General features: G+C 41.9%; 2 protein-coding genes across 8 annotated transcripts; both read left to right on the top strand.

The window, feature by feature from the left end:
* The first annotated feature begins 512 nt into the window (after positions 1-512).
* Positions 513-11,996, top strand: lmcd1 (LIM and cysteine-rich domains 1). Its single transcript, XM_034584463.1, has 7 exons — positions 513-1,133; positions 6,200-6,342; positions 6,589-6,844; positions 8,642-8,791; positions 8,977-9,225; positions 9,606-9,824; positions 10,258-11,996. The coding sequence occupies exons 1-7, from the start codon at positions 1,107-1,109 to the stop codon at positions 10,366-10,368; spliced, it is 1,155 nt and encodes a 384-aa protein (XP_034440354.1). The 5' UTR covers positions 513-1,106; the 3' UTR covers positions 10,369-11,996.
* A 2,545-nt stretch (positions 11,997-14,541) lies between these two features.
* On the top strand, positions 14,542-20,023 carry LOC117760980 (monoacylglycerol lipase abhd6-A-like). 7 transcript variants are annotated; one of them, XM_034584468.1, is made up of 10 exons: positions 14,643-14,678; positions 15,051-15,110; positions 15,304-15,431; positions 16,407-16,566; positions 17,076-17,189; positions 17,596-17,728; positions 17,823-17,980; positions 18,254-18,308; positions 18,514-18,614; positions 19,115-20,023. In XM_034584468.1, the coding sequence occupies exons 3-10, from the start codon at positions 15,316-15,318 to the stop codon at positions 19,292-19,294; spliced, it is 1,017 nt and encodes a 338-aa protein (XP_034440359.1). In that variant the 5' UTR covers positions 14,643-14,678; positions 15,051-15,110; positions 15,304-15,315; the 3' UTR covers positions 19,295-20,023. The 7 variants fall into 7 exon arrangements, with proteins under 7 accessions (XP_034440358.1, XP_034440362.1, XP_034440359.1 ...); XM_034584469.1 differs by lacking the exon at positions 14,643-14,678 and adding an exon at positions 14,714-14,906 and having other exon boundaries at positions 15,063-15,110; XM_034584467.1 differs by having other exon boundaries at positions 14,542-15,110.
* The last annotated feature ends 1,523 nt before the right edge of the window (positions 20,024-21,546 follow it).

Genomic DNA, 21,546 nt, shown 5'->3' on the forward strand with positions numbered 1-21,546 from the left:
GTAGTAATCGTATGAAACAAATCTGAGTGACATGGTAGAATGAAAAAACATCAAATAAGCTATGAAAATATAGTAGAGCCAGATCATACACTGTATATAAAGGTGGATGATGCATCTCAACGTCCTCCCACTGCTCAGAAATGAAATTCTGAGGGGAGAAAGGAGATACGACCTTTTTAACCTCATGTCCACCAGCAGGCACTAAACAGTCTGAATAATGTCTCAGATCCAAATCTCTGATTACAGCTTTTGTTCTGAGCATAAACACACTCGGTAAAGTGAGCTGAAGCTTTTGGGCCCTGCTTGGCCAAGTGGTGAATCACATTCTTCTGAACCACAGTGAAAAGCTGCAGAATGGGAATGAGGAGGAGGAGGAGGACTATGTGATGTTTCTATTGGCCGATCACTCGTTCAGTCTCCTCTGTGACTGGCTGGCAGAGCGAGAGCAGGGAATCCCTCAGGGCTTCTCTGTCTTTGTCTCAGATTAAAAACACAAACAGAGCAGTCAGGCCTCGCTGCACCAGGTATCGTCCTCCGCTCCACTGACGACCAGGACCCGACTAATAGTCTGGGTCATTAACAAGTGCACAGCTGCTGGTTATAACTCCCAACTGGCCCTGACCACTGCCAGCTCACTGGTCTAATCTCTGCAGCTGGAACTTTGCAGGTTCCTGCAGAATTTACCAGAGCAGAGAGAAACCACAGAGGTGAATGAAGGAGCTGCTGGGAGACAGATCACATTCTACCCAGTTGGAGCAAAATCAGGAGGTGAAGAAACCTGCTCAGCTCAAGTTGAGTGGAGAAGGAGGAAGGAGAAAGTTGAGGGGAAAGAAAAAAGGTCCGACAGGAAGCTGAGGGTGGGAACCAGGTGGAGGAGTGAGTGAGGAGGAGGAGGGTCGGTGCTCAGCTCAGCAGGATTGACATGAGATGAAAGTCTAGACGGTTAAATTAGCTGTGGGCTGAGCGGAGCCGGCAGAGCAGGAGCGACTGTGGGCGGGGAGAGAGGAAGTGTGGTCGACAGGAGAGGAATTTAAAGTCCCATTGTTCTGGAGGAGCAGAGGCAGAGAGCACCAGAGGAGCAGAGGAGTCGACAGACGCTGGACGACATGGACGTGAGCTCAGCCATGGAAAAGGTAGGAAGGAAACAATGTCCCCTGTCCAGGATCTGTTGAGTGGAGGTCAAGGGTCAGAGGTCACTTAGACTCTGCTGTTGATTGAGATCTGGAGAAACACTCTTAGACTGTGAGTCTTCTGAGTTAAGTGAACTTTTTTTCCAATTAAATATAAAGAATCTTAAAGTGGGAAAGAGTTTTTATCTACAAGCTTCCTGAAACATCACCTTTCTGCTCTGATTCACTCATCAGACTTTTTATTTCCCTTCATTATTTAGTTTGTGTTGATTCAGAGAAATGATGTTTCTATAGAAGCTGTGGGAGCTTTTGTCAGTATCATCCTGATACTTTATGAGTTGTTATTATCTCTATATGTTGATTTACGGCAACTTCCAAGCTTGTTATTGTCTTGAAACCAACTTTCAGTGCGTTCTAGGGTCTGATAATGTGACTGAATGAATGAATGAATGAATGAATCCTGCCTGCATGAGCTCATGAGACAGAAACCTCCACAATTCTTTGGAAAATACACTAAAATGCAGTTTAAAATATTAATTAAAGGAACAATTAAGCTTATTTTATTACTTTAGTTCTTAATGAATGTAAATGTATTGTAAACATACAATTTGTTCTTCAATGAAGAGCACAATCTTTCTATATTTCCAAAAAACAGCGGCGGTTATTTCTTTTTTCACTTTCACTTTTGTTCTAGAGAAATCTGCGAAAATTGACTTTATTCAATCACAATTATTTGAACAGTGTAAAACAACATGAGACTTTCTGAATCATCAAGCTCACACATTCAATTTTCTGTATTTTTTTCCACAATCATCTTTTTAGATCTCAAATGTGAAACTTAAGATATTTGATTTCTAGGCTAAAGAGATGGAAGGTGTGGTTTAGGACCAGACTTTTACATCCTGGACTTTTACATGTCAGCAACTTATCTAAATAAAAATGTAATTTGTTCGCCTCTGGATTTGTTTTGCACAGGTCCTGTTCGACCCATAGATTTTAAATTTATAAATATCGAATCCTTCCACCAAGTTTCGTCGTATTCCGTCCGGTAGGTTTTGAACAATCTTGCTTAAGACCAGACAAAGGAACATGTCGAGTGTGATTAGTTTGTTGGAAACAGTTCAACACCAGAGCAGAAACTTAACTAAAAAGAAAAACATTTCTGTTTCAAGAGAAAGTTGCAAAAGCTCTTGAGCAAAACTTTAGTTTCAGCTTTATTTCGATTTGTCCCACGTGTGTTCTACAGTTAGAAGTATTCTGAAGTCAGTTATGATGAATCTCTTGGGCTCGTTCACGTCCAATTTCTAATTCAGTCGGTGACAGTAATCCGTGACCTCGCGGACCTGATCCCCGGGTTGGGTCCGCTCTGGTGTCTGTCTCCCACAGATCCCTCTTAATTCAGCCTCTGGTCGTCAGAGGTCACATCAGCCTGAGGCCCAAAACCTGATGGATCAGTGTCACCTGTCGAGGGTTTCATCCCCCTGTCCCCCCTTTATGGAATAAGTGCCATCACCAGGATGGAAATAACCCACAACAAACACACAAACACACACACAAATGAACCCAGCGTGCTGCTGATCGCTCTGGGAGCTGAGTGTTTTCACTTTGGGGGTAAATTCACTGAGCCTCATGCAAACGGGACCTCAGACTTCACTCGAACGTGTTGTGTCGTTAGGTTTCCGCCTGTTTCACTTTGTTCAGACTCTTTCTTTAAGATCCAAAGGAAAAAAGCTGCGGCCTCTGGAGTGAGAGAATCATCCAGACGTTTTTGAGGTTGTGGGTTTGATTCTCTGCCCTGTATCAACCCTCGACTGTGGGTTTCAGTCCTTGGAACAGACGACAAATTTAAAAAAAAGAATAAATACTCTCAGACTAGATAATATTCATACATTAAAAAGCAAGTGACAAGGGGCTTTCTGATTCAATATCTGATTTAATTGTAAAACAACAGGAGCCACAGGCACTCAAACTGAATCAAGCCAAATTACAGAGATTCATAGATGTTAGTTTTCTACATATGATGATTTATTTAACCAAGACCCATGAATTGTTCTCTGAGGAAAATGTCCCAATCTCCCTTTGAGGCCCATACTGCACCTCCATCCAGATTCAAGACAATTGGTTCAGTGGACGAACAGCAATGGAAACTCCTTCTCTGCGGTGGCTGTGGAGGACGTCTGATCTCGGGCTGTGAGGATGTCAGACTGCAGCAGGTCGGCTCACCCCTGTGACCTCCAGCCTCTTATCTCACAGCGTTTCCGGCCCTTTCCCCTTCACGTAGCCCTTCACATGTTTGGAGTGACTGAGCGCGGCCGAGTCCGATCCACCAACAACATACTCGTCTTATCTGAATCCTAAATATAGAGCTGCCAACGTCTTTCTCCAGAAAAAAAACCTGCTTCTAGTTCTTTCTGGTTCAGCTCTTTTAAATCTCTCTCTCTCTCTATTCATGAAAATGAATTTTCGAACTTCTTAACTCTGGTTATAGTTGAAAAAAACTTTTGTTTGTTTCGTCTGTGAAATGTTGTCATGTATTTATTTTATTCTGAGGTTTTTTAAAGCGTTTTGAAGCTAAGTTAGAGAAAAGGTGAAACTTCAAATGTTTCCTATTTACGTTTTCTATAGTGTATATAAGAGATAAACAGGAAGTTTACAAAGAGTGGACTTCAAAATAAAAGTCTAAATGACCTAAAAAGACATTTTTTAAAGAAATTTAAGATACCACAAAGAAAACTAGTTGTTTCCGCAAATTAAAACTTGATCACAACACAAGACAACATCACCTGCATCATGTCGTCTGAGTTCTGTCTCGTGTCAGTAATGAGTAATAAGTTCATTTCCTATTTGGAGGAAAGATTGGATCATGTCTGAAGTCCCTGTGACTCAATCTCCTCCCACCAGAGTCACAGTGAGTCACTGGTGGAAACAAATTACACCGAAATATGAGTTTCAGTGGAATGCTCCTTTTACCTGAAGTGTGTGAACTGGTGTCAGTCTGGTAACACAACAGTAAACACTCACACTGTGTATGAGTCAGTGTATTCCAGAGGGATGTAATGAAGTCTTGTTCTTCTTCAGCTGCTTCTATTCCAGCCGTCGTCACTGTGACCTTTTCAACACGGGCCGATCAGCGGCCTCTTCACTGTCACACACACACACTTCACACCTCTGAACACACACTCCTCTGTCCTCCCTCGCCGCCAGTGACAGCTCGTCTGTCCTCTGGTAATGTCTCATGTGTGTCAATCAACCTCGTTAACGTGAAACGTCAGCGACAGCACATCGAGCAACACGAGCAGGAGTCTTCTTTGTGTTTGTGTAGATAAGATAGAGTGATAGAGCACAAATATAAATAAAGATGTATAGAGATATAGCGATATAGAGAGGTAGACATAGAGAGAGATAGAGATGTATAGAGATAAGAATATAGAGAGAGAAAGAGATATAGAGATATAAAGATGGATGAATGGATAGAGAGATAGATCGATAGATAGATAGATAGATAGATAGATAGACAGACAGTTTAGCTCTTCGTCTCCAGCTGTAATGATGCTGGATATGGACATTGTTCATCACTGTGAGTGAGGCCCCTGTTTTAGCAGCTTCATCCCTCTGTAGGAACCTGGGTCTCTATAAATAAACAATATATTATGAACGACTCCCTGAGGAGACTCTGGCTTGTTGATACCTGGTGACAGATGGACAGGTGGACAATAATAGCAGCAGGTTGTGTCATCAGGTTTCATGCCAGAGGTCTTTAGGCTGACCGATGTCCATCCAGAAACCTGCAGACAGACAGACACACGGACAGACGGACAGACACACAGACACACACACACACACACACACACACACACACACACACACACACACACACACACACACACACACACACACACACACACACACATTGAGAATCATGTTTCCATCACTCCAGCTGACGTTGGAGAGTATTGAGGATGATTTTTCATTCATTTTAACTGAAAAGGGGGAAAAGAGAAGAACAGGTGAGTCACAATGTGAACAAGAAAAGAAACCATGGTGAGGAGTGAATTAAAAGAGAGAGAGAGAAGAGAGTGAGACAGCTGAAACATGAAAGAGGAAAAAAGAGTCAGTTAGTGGAGGTGAGGGGGGGGGGGGGTGAAGAATGAAGTGAACAATAAGACCTCTGGAGGGTTTGGGAGTACAGATGATATCACTGGGTGGACCAGTGAGATCATCCACCCAGTGTGTGTGTGTGTGTGTGTGTGTGTGTGTGTGTGTGTGTGTGTGTGTGTGTGTGTGTGTGTGTGTGTGTGTGTGTGTGTGTGTTCCCTCCCTGCTCTTCCTCCCACTCTCGCTGAGAAATGATCTAAATTCTTTCTCATCCAAAACTTCCTCACTCATCTTCATCATCGCCGTCGCCTCTGGACATTCAGGATTTCATGTTTTCCTCCCGACATCTTCTCCGTTTACTCTGCTGTGTTTTTTTTTTACGAGCGGTGCTGTAAATGAATATTTCCATCAAACACACTTCCGTCATAGCTGTGGGTCTGATGGTCAAAAATAACTTTGCAACTTATGAACAGATTTTTACCAAACATAGTGTGAATATTACTCAGGGGTGTTTAAAAGCTTATTTAAAAGAATATTAACTTAATTATAGGAATTATACTAAGCATGAAATACGTATATTAAATGAATGCAGCCAGAGTGGTATCCTCTGGCTTTATGCTAACTCCTGCCTGATGTGGACAGTATTATCTTCCTGGATGTTTTAACGGTCACAGGACGTGGGTAGGATTTCTCCCGGTGCTGCTGATGGTCCGTCTGACTGTGACGGATTCTGTGGGAGAGCGAGAGACAAAGACCACTGTCCTCTTGTCTTTCATAAATGTTCATCTGTTCTTCTCCTGGTGTAAAGATCCTCGATACCAGTTCTCTTGACAGGCTGCTGTGACCTCTGACCTTCGATGCTCTGTGTTTGGTTGCTTATAATGTAGAAATCGCCTGTAGTTATATAAATGATTTTAATATATATATAACAGAAGTGCATCCTTCATTGTGTTTTTATTTCATTGTCGTCTCAGATGTCTATGAAGCAGACTGCAGGAGGTGCAGGAGGAGCAGGAGAAGCAGGAGGAGCAGGAGAAGCAGGAGGAGCAGCAGGAGCAGCAGCAGTGTGTCTCGTATGTAAAGAGAGCTGCTCTGGATTTCAGCCACATTCTTGGAGGTACGACCCTTTTTCTAATTATTCCTCTTTGCCTGAAAAATGAAACAAAAAGAAAAACAAAGTTCTGGATGCCGGCCCGGTGGTTCCTCCCTCCTTCCTGGAGTGAAACATGTTGTGGTTTTGTTTATTTGAGCCACAATAAACTGAGGAAAGTCAAATAGGAATCTGGAATTTGATTCTTCACAAGCAAGTCATTGATGGTGATTTTGTTTTCCTTTTCTAATTCCCATTCCCTCTGCTGTACAGGAAGGCCTGTGTGGCCTGCGGCTGCAGCACGGTCGACCACGCCCCTGGAGGTGACCTTGAGGATGACCAGCGAATGGGACGCCTGCTCGCAGACTCACCCTGCTCCCACTTGACAGCGAAGGTCAAGGGAGGTGGCGGCCTTCGCATGTACAAGAGGAACCGTATGATCGTGACAAATCCGGTGGTGTCACGCAAAGACCCGACCTTCAGCACCACGACATACGACTGGGCGCCGGCCGGCTTCAACCAGAAACTGGTGAGGATCACTGTGAAGTGCAGGAGGCTGGTTGTTGCAGTGCGATGCTTCAATCTGTCAGGTCACATCTGAACAGCTACATTCTATATGCTTATCGCAGGGTATTGATACATAAAGACAAACAACCGGCAAGTGGAGATTTAGTCTCGAAGTAACTTTAGTTGCATGTCATTGGACTGTGGGAGGAAGGTGGAGTATCAACAGAAAACCCACGAAAACACAGCGTGAACATTCAACCTGAGAGCTTTTAAAGGTTCAGTGTGTAGGATTTAGTGACATCTAGTGGTGGAGTGTCAAGTTGCAGCTGAACACCCCTCACCTCACCCTCCCCTTCCAAAAAAACATGTCTGCCTCCATAGAGAGGAGCCGCTCCCAATGTATATAAAGTATTTCAAATATAAAAGGCCCATTTTAGAGTAAAGAAAACAACAATTCGTACAATTTAGATGAAACACACAAGATTATTTTATATTCAATTTCTGCCAATAGATAATTTCACCTGAATCTTTCACACTGGAGCTTTTATTTAAACTGTCTGGATTTGTTTTAATCATAACAGTTCTTATTATCTTGTTGCAGCCGTGTTTTCCATGTGCAGGTTTCTCTGTATTAAATGAGTGAAAAAACCTCAAATACCTGCAATTCAGTGTATGTACTTGTTAATGCAAATATAGATGTTGTCAACATGAGACCTTTTATTTTCTGATCGTAAAGATTTACCTCTTAACTCATTCGTTAGTCTTCATTTAGTTGAGTTGAGTTTTGTTGAGTTGAGCTGAGTTGAGTTCGGTTTCTGCAGTCGTCCCTCTACAGTCTGGTTTCCATTAAAAACCGCCTCACGTATGTTTCAGGTTTCACAGCCTGTAATTACCATGATGACAGTGATTACTGAGCTCTGCAGGGGCAGGAGACATTACTGTGGTTCAGCTTGTGCGGACAGACCCAACGCTGACTGCTCTCCAGATCCGTCTCTTCAGCATGTTCTCTGTTCCATCCAATGATTTGGTTTTCTGTTGTGAAAAGCACGTTAGTCACTGTTACTTACTCCGACGCACAGATGTGTCAGTGACAACACCTGGATCGTGTGATGACGACTGACACACAGAGTGAGGAAGTCTCATTCACACTGTGATATTTGACTTTACAGAGTGAGACAGACAAAGACAGTGGTGGGAGAAGACAAATGAAGAGGATGAGGTTCCATATTTTTTAGTTTTTATTTCAAGTTTGGAGATAGAAGATATATTTGTTGTTTTCACTAAAGTTCTTAGTTTATCCCTGAGGTCGAGGTGGCAGCAGGCTCAGCAGGCTGTTCCACTTTCCACCTCCTCCTGTGGGAATGTGGGGCCAATATCGCAGCACTGTTATTTGTCACACATCACAAATAACTACAATATTGGCTCCATATGGGATCCTGAGGCGTTCCCAGGCCAGATGGGATGTATAATCCTCACAGCGAGCTCTGGTTCCACCCTGGGGTCTCGTCCCAGTTGGGTGTGCCTGGCAATGAGATGCTCGAACCACCACAACTGGTTCCTAACAACATGAAGGAGCAGAATGAGAGTGTGGACACTTTTAGTTTAGTTGTTATCAAATGCTGAAAGGAAACAATAAGAGGTTTTGTTTGCTGAAGAGCAAAGTGTTTCTGCCACAGTGAGACGTTTGAATCACAGCACAGTTTTGGTGCGTGGTGGAAGGTCGTATTCCTTGTGGCTTGACTGACGGGTCTTGTTTAGTGTGAGTCGTGGACTCGTGGGTTACCTGAGCTAGAACTAAAATACCCCTCACCCCTCTCAGGCCATGACGTACATGGAGCTAATCCCGGAGAGTCTGCGTCCGGTCTCGGGGACTGATGGAGCGTCTGAGCGACGCCGGCAGCTCCTCAGCCAGCTCCCCGCCTACGACCAGGACCCCATGAAGTGTCAGAGCCTGGCCAGTGAGGAGGAGGTAACACAAATCAACAACACACAACATGCAACTACGACACTGTTTCAATTAGGCCCCACACACAACTACGTTATTGTTTACTCAAACTAACAGCTGACCATTTATCTAATGATGATCTTTGTGGTTTGATGTCTGATGAAACAACAAAGTCTCTGATCTCCAACCTCTGCATCGTCTTCTTGCAGATTTCCTCCATGCTGCTGTTTGTGAAGAACTACAAACAGGAAGCGCTGGGAGTCGGAGAGGTGGCCTTACCTGGCGAGGGCGGAGCTCTGAGGGAAGCAGCCAATCAGAGGACAGCGAAGGAAGCGAAGGATCGCAGCAACAGTGATAAGAAAGATGGTCTGGAGCACCAGGACCACGGCTCCACGAGTAGCAGTGCTTCCTCTGCTACTGGTTCCACTAACGGCACCGATAACACCAAGACTGATCATGTAAGTAGATAAGGCGCCTGACGTCTGATGACGTTTCAAACAACGTAACTTATTTACATTCGTCCACTACGTTGGCATGGTTGATAAGCAATCTATCCACTAGAGGGCAGCGCAGAGTCAAGAGTTTCAGACAACAACAAAAGTGGCGACGGGAGGAGTTTGTGAAACGATGACAATCCAAGTTTCTCCTCAAAAAGTTCTGCCATTGTTGAAATGTATTCCTTGCGTACGCTTGAACTGTCAGCTACACTGCCCCCAGAGATTTCCGGTGGTACTACTCCATTTTGTCAGTTTTGTCTTTATAAACACAAAATCAGTCCCAGTAATTTAATACGTGACTTTAAGATTTCCATATTCTGTTCCCTCTCTCTGTCCTGTAGCGGTGCTCTGGTTGCCATGGCGAGGTTGCCACGGAGAGTCCAGCTGTTTATGCTGAGCGTGCGGGTTACCATAGCGCCCTGTGGCATCCCACCTGCTTCGTGTGTTCAGAGTGTGGCCAGGGATTGGTGGACCTCGTCTACTTCTGGTCCAATCAGAAGCTGCTCTGCGGACGACACTACTGTCAGACGGTTTGGCCGCGATGCTCCGGATGTGATGAGGTGAGCTGACGTCACAGTGAACCAACTTAAAAAGATTCAACTTCACTTGGTAACACACAAGTTAATCAAGTTGTTCCTTTTATCAATTGTGTTTGTATAACTTTGAATTAAATTGAACTTTTGAATGTAGGCAACGTGTGTTTTTAAATGTGTGCATCTCCCAAACAGTTGATTCTATGATGACGAAACCCAAATCAGATTAAAGCCGACACTAATTAATTAATTGTAGTGTTTATTAATTTATTTCAAATTGAAGAAGATAGAACAAAACAAAGGTGTAACTGCCAGAAAACTTGTGAGGTGAACTGTACCTCAGCCCCTGAAACATTTTCAATTAGACAACCATCTCTATCTGCTGGGATTGATTTGGCTATTTATCGATGTTAAATACTCATCCCCCCCCCTTGTCGCTCCCCCTGTTCTCCTTCCTCAGTTGATCTTCTGCCAGTCTCTTCATAAAGCGAAAGATGGACGGACATGGCATCTTCATCACTGCTGCTGCTGGAAGTGCGGACAAAACCTGGAAACCCCCTGTCAGCACTGAGACACTCACACAGTATTATTCTAATCAATATAATGAAGCACTGCTCGGAAACCGAATGACAACGTGACTCAGATACATTGAAGCAGACAAAAAGGCAAAGTAATATTGTTTATTAGCTTGTTATATAACAAGCAATGAATAAATAATGGAGAATAATTTGATAAAATGTCCACTTGATGTATTTGCGTTTATAATACTAGAGATTTTGTGTTTAAAGTACTTAGAGAAACAGTTTGTGGATTTATTAGCACTTGGAGTTCTCACAGTGACGGGAGCCAGATGTTCTGTTTCAGATACAAACTGAGAGTCAGAGGAGCGAAATGAGACATATTAATAATAAATAATATAATAACAAATCATTTGATTAGATACATTGTTAAACAATTTTAACTTTATGTCCATTTGTAAAGTGTCGTCGTCATTATTATCTTTTATGGAGTCAAAAGAAAAACTTTTAAGTTAATTAAAAAAAGATGGTTGTGGATCATAATAATAAAATTTATAAGAATATGGAAATAACTCTTACTCTGTGTTTGTGGCTAACTGAGAGTTTTATTGTTATGTTAACATTAATGTCAGTGAAAGTAAACCTAAAACCTTTAACCAAACTTGTTAATGATAATTTCTTTAAACTACTTAAATTTTTAGGTTTGGATTTGTGCAGCTTTGTGTTTCACGTATTAACATTTATTTCAAGCAGATATAATCTTGTTGTTTAGCTCTAACCTCAGAGAACTGGATATTTAAATGGTTGGAAAAGGCGTAACACTAATTAGCAATTAGCAATAATAGTAGCCTGCATAGCTGAATGTTTTTATTAGATTTCAAGCTGAATGTTTTTAACTGACGTTTGGTTGTGTGTTGAACTAACAGAACAAAAAGTTTAAAAAGTTTGATTTTACCACCAATTGATATGTGATTTTCTTCAGATTTATTCAACAGTTTGATGCGTTATCTTTCGTATGGATCTCTGCTGCTGCTTAATGCTGCTTTATTCAGGTTATATCACTCATTGAGTTTTATTTTCTAAACAAAGTTATAAAAATGATAATCCTACAGGTCAATGAAGAGTGAGAAGAATGTGTTGAGGGAAATAAAAGTTTCTGGCCAAACAAAATCCCTAAAAACAAGCGAGCCAGAAATAAAACCGTCCTTACACAGACGGTAGCTTAACGTTATTTCTAAGATATAATTAATGTCAGCTAATATTTGCTTGTGTTGTTTTTTTTTAATCCTTCCTTTACTTTTCAAACGGTTTGCTGCTAAAATGCTAACTCTTCAGAAACAATGACAATATACTGTTTGACGTGATTAGCTTAAGATGTAGCATATCAACAATACTGTTCAATGCGATGCTATCGAAGACGTGATAATGTAGAAAGTTAAATCTTTTTTTAATATAGATTATGGTTCCATCATGTATGAAGTCTTTAGCGTAGCTTAGCATTGATGAAATGTTACGTGGATATACATTTTTTGTTGGCGAACATTTTCCTTCACCAGCTTTGGATTGAATGTTGTGTTTTGTCTTTAAAATGTCTCACATTTGTCGGAGGGAAGAGATTTTTCTGCTGGTCATGTTTTCTCAGATGATACATTCAGAATAAAAAGTAGATTCTGACCCATCACCCTGTTGTGTGTCGTCTTCTTGAAGTAATGACCTTTAATATATCTGATAATAGTTCAATCTGTAAATCTATCATCTCTTCCTCTTGCTCCTCACATCATTAGCATTGTGTACATTGACTTCACAGTGAGATGGTGAATCAGAAAACTACCTGTTGATGAAGACATATTTTTATACCCTATGTTTATTTATGTGGCCCTTTTTATCACAGATAAGCAATAAATAACCAATAAGTGATTAATTTACAAAACAACCAAAAACTAAAGGTAGTTTGAATCAATTTTAACAATTCAACTTAAGGCAACACTAATTACTTCAGTTGATTGTGGAGAGAAATAAATACTAAAACTCTGATGAAATGCGATTGTCCACAGCCAAGTAGCATGTAAAGGTTTCACCATAACATCAGTCACAGATTCAGATCCAAATATCATTGATTTAATGTACCAACCACTGTGTGTGTGTGTGTGTGTGTGTGTGTGTGTGTGTGTGTGTGTGTGTGTGTGTGTGTGTGTGTGTGTGTGTGTGTGTGTGCCTGCCCATGCTGACGTACTTTCCGCAGGAATGTGAATTATTCCTGTGGTTTCTCGGTCGACGTTCCTGAGCGGTTGCGTCACCCAGCTGACCGTCTGGCAGCTGTTACCTAAACTGTGAAAGAAAAACCAGAAAAGGATATTTTTAGTCCCTAACCGAGATAAATGTGTTTGGCTTGCTGAGTATAATGGTCTGTAATAGCACACTCCATCATCGGGGAGGGTTTACAGAGGAACTGTTTCAGCACTTCCTGTGATTCTATACTCAGATTGGGCTAAATGCTTTTATTTAAAATTATGGGACATTCAAAGTCTCCAGCTTCAGCTGTCCAGCTTATTACAAATGTCCCATCGCGATATTGGCATAATAGATTTCATCCTTTAATCCAGAGTAACGGAGTTAAAACATTACTCCTGTGGGACCCCCTCCAGGATTCATGTGGACATGATTACATATGTGCACGACTAGAATGACACTGAGCGGAGGGGTCGACTCAACAAAGGCCCAACAGTCCCTCTAATTCACTCAAGCTGCACCGAACCTCACACACTCATAGAGATCAGTCTCCTTAATACGCCTGACGCTCTTTCCCCCGGGATCTCACAATGAACAGAATCATCCTGTTCGTCAAGTTAAGAAGTGGAAATCTTCATCGTTATAACTGATATCTTTATAATGTACATTTATAAAAGTCATATGTAAGATCGACATGCAACAGTGACAAGAGGGTTTGTCGGCAGGATGCAGCCTGATGGAGCTTCACACTGGGTTTCAGTTCATTTGTTTATCTGATCGTTCCACATCTTAACTGCCTTAGTTCACCCTCATGCTCTCATGATGTGATTCCAGGTCGCAGCAGGCAGCTGATTTTTATGGAGACAGCTCTAAGTACCCATGTATGGAAACTTTTTTTTTTTATCTTCACCACTTTCAACCAGTGACAAAAACAAAAACAAAACAAAAAAAATACAGAACCTTCTGAGGCTAAAGAAAGTTTCCAACTCAGCAGAAAATTGGGTGTTTGTGTGGGAAAATGTGTTTTGAGGGAAATGATCAGTATAATAAGTCGAGCTTTGTGTTGCTGAGTTTAACAGATGTTCCTTAACTGCTGGAGAAAATCGTCAGGAACTACCCAGGGGGCAGCCACAGAATCTCTTGGGTCCAAATAATTTGATTAACTGAAAATTGATTTGGAATTTTCATCACCCAAGTACAATAACAACTGTGTCGGGCCTCCACCTTCTGACACGTGGCTTCATACTTGATGTCAAAATCTGGGGTTGCTGAGTTGTTCTAGGTGATATTGTTATATTGTGTATACTTCTTTATTACAAAGTTGGGTTTTATTTAAATTCTCATATTAACTCTGTGTTTTTTTCACAAAACACATCAGTAAATCTGCTCTGAGCCCTTGAAAAGGTGATAAATCCTAAAAAACAATCTTCAAATGATAATAATAATAATAATACATTTGATTTGTATATTTAATTAATCAAATTAATATATATACAAATTATATATTGAAATTGCTTTCTTGAAAACACAGAGATGTTTAGTTTACTGTCTTGGTAAAACTTTTAAAACCAGAAAATATTCACATTTAAGAAGCTTGTACTACTGTGTTTGTGTTTTTTAAAGCATATCTGCCTTAAAAAGTTACTCAATCAATCACTTATTAAATTAATGTCAAATAAGCAATAAATCATTTTCTGTCAAAGAACATATCGGTTATTCTTTTCATCTCTGGAGCAAAGATTTGTGTTGAAATAACGACGCTGGCTTGAACTGTATCATACAGGCCATGATTATACATAAATGTGATATAGTAGAATAAACCTGAGGACGTTATTCAGTCACACTTCAGGATGCGGCCCTGAGGTGGTGGCGCCCTCGTGTGGTGTGTTGTTGGTTTGTTTTTCACATACACAAACAGTGCATTGTTTAAAACTGTACCTGAACGCAGCACAGCCCCCTTCGTTGTACTTCCCCTTTAAGTGAACGTGTGATCTAATGTGGGTGAAAGAGCAGGAAGGGGACTGATGTGAAGACAGGCAGGAAGAGGACTGAAGTGAAGAGGACTGAAGTGAAGACAGGCAGTGAAGACAGGCAGTGAAGACTGAAGTGAAGAGGACTGAAGTGAAGACAGGCAGTGCAGAGGACTGAAGTGAAGACAAGCATTGAGGAGGACTGAAGTGAAGACAAGCATTGAGGAGGACTGAAGTGAAGACAGGCAGTGCAGAGGACTGAAGTGAAGACAAGCATTGAGGAGGACTGAAGTGAAGACAGGCAGTGAAGAGGACTGAAGTGAAGACAGACAGTGAAGAGGACTCTGACAGTGAAGAGGACTGAAGTGAAGACAGACAGTGAAGAGGACTGAAGTGAAGACAGACAGTGAAGAGGACTCTGACAGTGAAGAGGACTCTGACAGTGAAGAGGACTGAAGTGAAGACAGACAGTGAAGAGGACTCTGACAGTGAAGAGGACTGAAGTGAAGAGGACTCTGACAGTGAAGAGGACTGAAGTGAAGACAGACAGTGAAGAGGACTGAAGTGAAGACAGACAGTGAAGAGGACTCTGACAGGTACAGTGCTCTTTACAGGTCAGATCAGATCATGTGTGATGATGATAATGTGTTAAAAAGCACATGTATATAAACTGTATATACATATTGTCCAACCTGTTCACTCAGTTTACGCCTGTGTTTGCTTTAAACTTGATCCATTGGAATGAAGCGAATCCAGTGTCAAGTGTATTTTATTTATTTATTTTTACAGGCGTGTGCAGCGATGGAGTTGAATGTTGCTAAAATGATCATTCCAGCAGGAGGTATAATGGTCCTCCCCTTCCTCACTTTAATAACCTTCCTCTTCTGGCCAGGAGCGATGCTGAAGGTCTACAACTGGTAAACACACACACACACAGCCGGGGGCGCCATAAGAGGGGGGGGGGGGGGGGGGGGGGGGGGGGGGGGGGGTAGGACGATTCCAAGGGCCCAGCACAAACAGGGGCCAAAGTCCATAAGTCGCATTGAAATTGTATATTTATATGTGGAGTGGTTATCTAGGTTATCTCGTGGTTATTTGGGCTGTTGAAGATATGTAGCTCATGTAGGTTTGTTCTCGTGCACATCTCTGTTTGCTTTCTTTCACTCTTCTTTTCTACGGATCATCAAATGGGTTTTCAAGGCTGGATGGTGGATTAGGTTTGCCGGGGGGGTGGGGGTGGTGTAATAATAAAAATAATAATAATAGTGTTTTTCAGCTGTGCATAACAGGCTGTTGCTGAGCTGTATTGTCAATGACAATGTTACATGTGACCTAATGTGAGCCAATACTGGACTTTGTTCCAAGTTGTAGAGAGACACAGAATATTGTTGTATTAATATCACACGCACGCACACACACACACACACACACACACACACACACACACACACACACACACACACACACACACACACACACACACACACACACACACACACACACACACACTCACAGTGCTGAGTCACAGTCATGTAACAGTTTTATCAGCAGATTTGAAACTGAGTAAAAGTTCAAGATCAAGAGAGAAAAAACAGAAACACTGAAACATTACATAATAAGTTTAATGCTGAAATTAGGTCGTTATTAGAGAAACTGCTACAAACAAGTGTTAACATTGTCATTTTGAATTACGAGATTTCCCGGCCACACCCTGCTCTCCAGAGGATGAACCCTTTACTGGCTAATGCTTGTTAATGTTTTTGTTTGATACTTGTGCTGGATTTTCCCCTGATGGAGTTGACAGAAGTTAGATTTGTGAGGACAGCAGCTTTCTACACAGCTCAGTGATACACATCCTGGCCTCCCAGTGATTCTGCTGTAATCCTCCGCAGGTTTATACGTCGCAGGATGGGGCTGGTGGTCAGCTACTCTTACAGTGGAAGTTACCGCTTCTGTTATTCCAGCCGCGGTACGCCAGGGGGCGCCACTCCATCGCTGCTGATGCTGCATGGCTTCTCCGCCAGCAAGGACATGTGGCTGCCCTTCCTAAAGGTAGCACATACACACAAACATTGTTTTTCTCATATATACACAAAGTAAGAATGATGAGTGCGTACTGCTAGTGTCCTCCTGAAGAAAAGATTGATGGATGGAAGGAAGGATGGGGAAGGGTAAAGGGAACAACATGGATGTAGAAGAGAGATGAGTCGCTAGATGGGGAGAGAGGGAGAAGGAAGGAAAGAAAGGAATGAGAGACGGGGAAAGCCAAAGGAGACGAGGAAGGAGTAAAGGAAAGCATGAAGGATGGAAAGAAAGAAAGACACAATGTACAGAAGAAAGGAAGACGGGATAAAAGTGGAACTGAAGGAAGGATTGATGTGTTTAAAGTCCCAAATCCATACCACATACAAGTTCTACACAACATGTAACAAGCTAACATACAAACACGCTTTTCTGGTGTGAACGTGTGAAATGCTCAAAACCGGAATTACTACATTGTTTGGCTTCGGGACACACATTTCATTTCCGTCTGTCTTCTGTGTGTTTGTTTTCGCCACTAGTTCCTCCCCAAAAATCTGCATCTAGTGTGTGTGGACATGCCGGGACACGAGGGGACGAGTCGCACCAGCGTCGAGGACTACAGCATCCAGGGCCAGGTCGCCCGAATCCACCAGGTCTGTTCAAAACACGTAGAGTTCAAGTCCAACAGTTTCAGTCCGAAAAACGCTTGATTAAAAAAGGTGAATGTGGACGACCAGGCCATATGGACGAATCCCTCCAGCGAGTTCTGGGTCTACCATCTTTAAGGCCAACATAGAAAATAAATTTCGCACTCATTTATTCGAGCTACCTAAAATGACAGAAACCATCTTTGAGAGAAAGTGTGTGTACTTTGAAGTTTTAGTTTGGTCCTTGTCCCATCCACTAAAATAAACGAGGTGTGTTTATGACCACACATCAGCCAACCACTAGGGGGCGATCGAGATGCTTCGGCTTCACTTCACGGGAGCTGTCATGTTGTCCATCTTTATGAACGGCTTGTGTTTCAGAGTCTAACCGATCACTTCTCTGTCTGTGCAGTTTGTGCAGAGTATCGGTCTGGATAAAAGACCCTTCCACCTGGTCGGCATTTCGATGGGTGGGAATGTTGCTGGCGTGTACGCTGCCTGTTACCCCGCTCACCTGTCCAGCGTCAGCTTGATGTGCCCGGCAGGTAAATTGTCTTCCTCCAGGATTCAAACCCGACACCGTTTCATGAGGCAGAATTAATCGTGACTCTTATTCTTCTCATCCTCTCTGTGCTCCAGGTCTGGATTATCCCACAGACTCTGAGTTCATCACTCATCTGAAGGAGCTGGAGCTGAGTCAGAAGGAGGAAGCCATCGCTCTGATCCCCACCACCGTCCAGGAGTTGAAGAACATGCTGAGACTCAGCTGCCACATGCCACTCAACCTCCACCGACAGGTACAGGACCCTGCTGCCTCTGTCTTAGGAACTTTAATACTTCAAGGCTTCACACAACTTCGTTCCACCTGTTTCTGCTGCTGCTGGTTTATTTGGAAAAGACCCAAACACATTTTGGGTCTTGTGAATGTGACTGCAAGGCGGTCATTTAAGTTGTGTGTGTGTGTGTGTGTGTGTGTGTGTGTGTGTGTGTGTGTGTGTGTGTGTGTGTGTGTGTGTGTGTGTGTGTGTGTGTGTGTGTGTGTGTGTGTGTGTGTGTGTGTGTTTTGTCAGGTCCTCCAAGGTTTCCTAGACAACAGACTCCCCAACAATAGTTTCTACAAAGAAGGTCAGTCTACAAAGTTCCATGTGTACTTCACAATAAAAGCCCTCCAGCAGCTGATGGAAAATAAAAATGTTTTTCTTAATCCTTACTAAAGGAAAACATCTCAATTTGAAGACTGTTGATCACTTTGTGGAGGTTAATGATCCTAATGAAGAAAAGCAAAGTGTTAAACTTTGCTGGCATCATCTTAACAGTTTTATTTTTTTAGTGTTGAGGGAGATCTGTGGGGAGACGTCTCGTTACTCACTGCAGGAAAACATGCATCGGATCACAGCGCCCCTGCAGGTCATCTGGGGGAAGGAAGACCAGGTAATGGAATCACAGTGATGGTCACTAAGAAACCAAATATATTAAAGTAAAAGGCAGTGACACACTTAATGTAAATTCTACTAACAGATTGATTTGATTACAGCTTAGTGATAAATCGAATAATCATTATTCTGCAGCACCAGAAAGCAGCTTTACACAGCAAAAGGAAATGATTAGATAAATGATTCCAACTGTAAGTGAAATAATACACAGTTGAAGAAAATAAAGCCATGTCAGCAGTTCTTAGGCTGATGTGTGTTTTGGGCTAAATTCTAAAACTATAAACAAATATGCTAATATATATATATTTTTATTTCTGTTTTAATTTAATCTTTTATTCTAAGTTCATCCTAAGCGGGACTTAATTGTTTCTTTACCTACTTTAAAGACTTAACTATCTTATCGCCATCCATGGAGCTGTGCTGCTCACACTGTTATTGAAAAGATTCATCTAATGAACCACAAATATGACGAGCTGTTAATAAACGTGTGTCCCTCAGTTGCTGGATGTGTCGGGGGCGGGTGTGCTGCAGGCGGCACAGCCGAGCTGCCGGGTGGAGCTGCTGGACAACTGTGGTCACAGTGTGACGGTGGAGCGGCCCAGGAAGTGTGCCAAGCTCGTCATGGACTTCTTGTACACGCATGGAGTCAACGGAGAAGACGCTAAGAAACGATCCTGAAGAAAACGTTTGAACCGTTCCGATGACCCCTGACCTCATGATGAATGATGACGATGAAGAGAGTGATTGTAAAGATGAAGATTAGAATAGTGATGATGTAAATGACGGAGGTAACGATTGTGGTGGTGATGCACTGGTATAGTTCATTGTAAGACTTTTCCAAGACGGCCTTTATGTATGTGAAAACTAAACCAATGCACAAGGATGCCACCGACTGAAGTCCTGAAGTGTTCACCACTTTGGATTTCACACAGCACCAGGATGTAATTTCTGTTTTAGATTTAAAAACTGAGTGAGAACATTCCATGTGGGGATTTTGCACATTTCTCTTTCATAAAACTGTATTTCTGTCTCTTGTTTCACTGAATGACAGACGTCTGTCTGTGTCTCTTCTCTCCTGCTGCAGATTTAATCTCATAAAAACACATTTAGATTGAAATTCCAAATGGTGAATGGGATTCACGATTTATGTGTAATTTGTATTACTTATGTCAATTTAGAAACTATAAAACTTTGATAAATTATTTAATAATTTTAGCACTTGTAAAAGGATTCGCCATGAAAAATGAAAACTAGTTCCCTGTGTGGCAACTGAGCCGTAGAGTTTCATGAAGAATTTCAAAGCTTGAATCCAAATGTTTGCGTATTCTTAAATAAATCTTTTGCTCTGTACCTGCAATATGTTGAACAAAGAGAGTCGTGTAACTCCCAATAAAAACAACATTGTAACGAGAAATATGACGAATGATTGGTGTCTCAAATCACTGACAGGTATTTAATCCTGTCAGGTCTGACTTGAAATGTAACAGGTCATTTTTAAATGAGTGTGCACAACCATCAATTACATTCTTATGACATAACTCAGTGTATTTCTATATATTCATCAACTGTAGATAAAGATGGACAACTTGACAGCTCCCCGAAAGTGAAGCCAAATCCTCTTGATCGCCTCCTGAGAGCTGGCTGCATATAAAGTCATAAATCCTGCCTCATCCTCATCTAAAAAGTTCAAGTGAAATTCGTTATTTCTATCAATGATGTTTTCTGTCATTTCTAAAGAGGCGTCAAGGGTCACATGACATGATGACATCAGCAATAACTTCTCTAAACATTTATGCTTAAAGGTTCAGTGTGTAAGATTTAGGTAAAAGGGATCTATTGGCAGAAATTGAATATAAAATAATCCTAGTGATGTTTTAACTAGTATTTAATCACCTAAATTGTACTAATTGTTGTTTTCTTTACACTAGAATGGGCCTTTATATTTAAATACTTTATATTCACATCAGGAGCGGGTCCTCTCTACGGAGGCCGCCATGTTTTTTACAGTAGCCCACACTGGACAAACTACACACCGTTTGAGTTTTTATGACAACTGAAGGTTACCACATGTTTGGAAGGGGAAGGTGAGGTGAGGGGTGTTCAGCTGCAACATGACACTTCACCACTAGATGTCACTAAATCCTACAATCTGAACTTTTAAAACTTAGTGTAAATGAAGCCGTTTCGACTTGAATTTGAATATCTGGACTTACGGACACTTTGACACCACAGGAGCAGCATGGAGGCATTTGCTGTTGTTTAGTTACATTTGAAGAATCTGTCACCATTTACTTCAATTGTATGAGATTTGGAAACTCCAGAAGTGTTTTGTGGACTCAAACACTTCCACCCACCACCTCCATCATAGTGGTGAGAAGATAATGAGTGAAGTTACATTTTTGGGGTGAACTATCCCTTTAACAGAAATTCACCCAATATCTGTGTGGAATTAAAAACGTGAAGACGCGAACGCACCACAAGGGGCACGCATGCGCTGTGGTTACCTAAGCCCTGGAGCTGTTGTGGAAAACACGTTGTTAGCTTGTTAGCTTGTTAGCTCTGACTGTCAGTGAAGCTGGTGAGTAAACATCATAACAACAACAGGCGTGTTAGCTGTTAGCTTGTTAGCTTTGACTGTGAGTAAACATCCTGCAGCTACATGTTCAATACCATAACAACAACAGGCTTGTTAGCTGTTAGCTGGTTAGCTTTGACTGTGAGTAAACATCCTGCAGCTTCATGTTCAATACCATTAGCTGTTAGCTTGTTAGCTGTGTTTAGAGGACATCCCAACAGCTACGAGCTAGCTTCGTTAGCTACTTCACCTAGCTCCCTTTTGACCTCTTGTTAGCTAGTTTAGCGTCAGGTGGGTACAACCATGTGACATAGTGACTTTTCCACAAGGCAGATATGAGCTTTGTTATTGTTCT

This window comes from Hippoglossus hippoglossus, chromosome 5, assembly GCF_009819705.1.
Source record: "Hippoglossus hippoglossus isolate fHipHip1 chromosome 5, fHipHip1.pri, whole genome shotgun sequence".
Classification (NCBI taxonomy): Eukaryota; Metazoa; Chordata; class Actinopteri; order Pleuronectiformes; family Pleuronectidae; genus Hippoglossus; species Hippoglossus hippoglossus.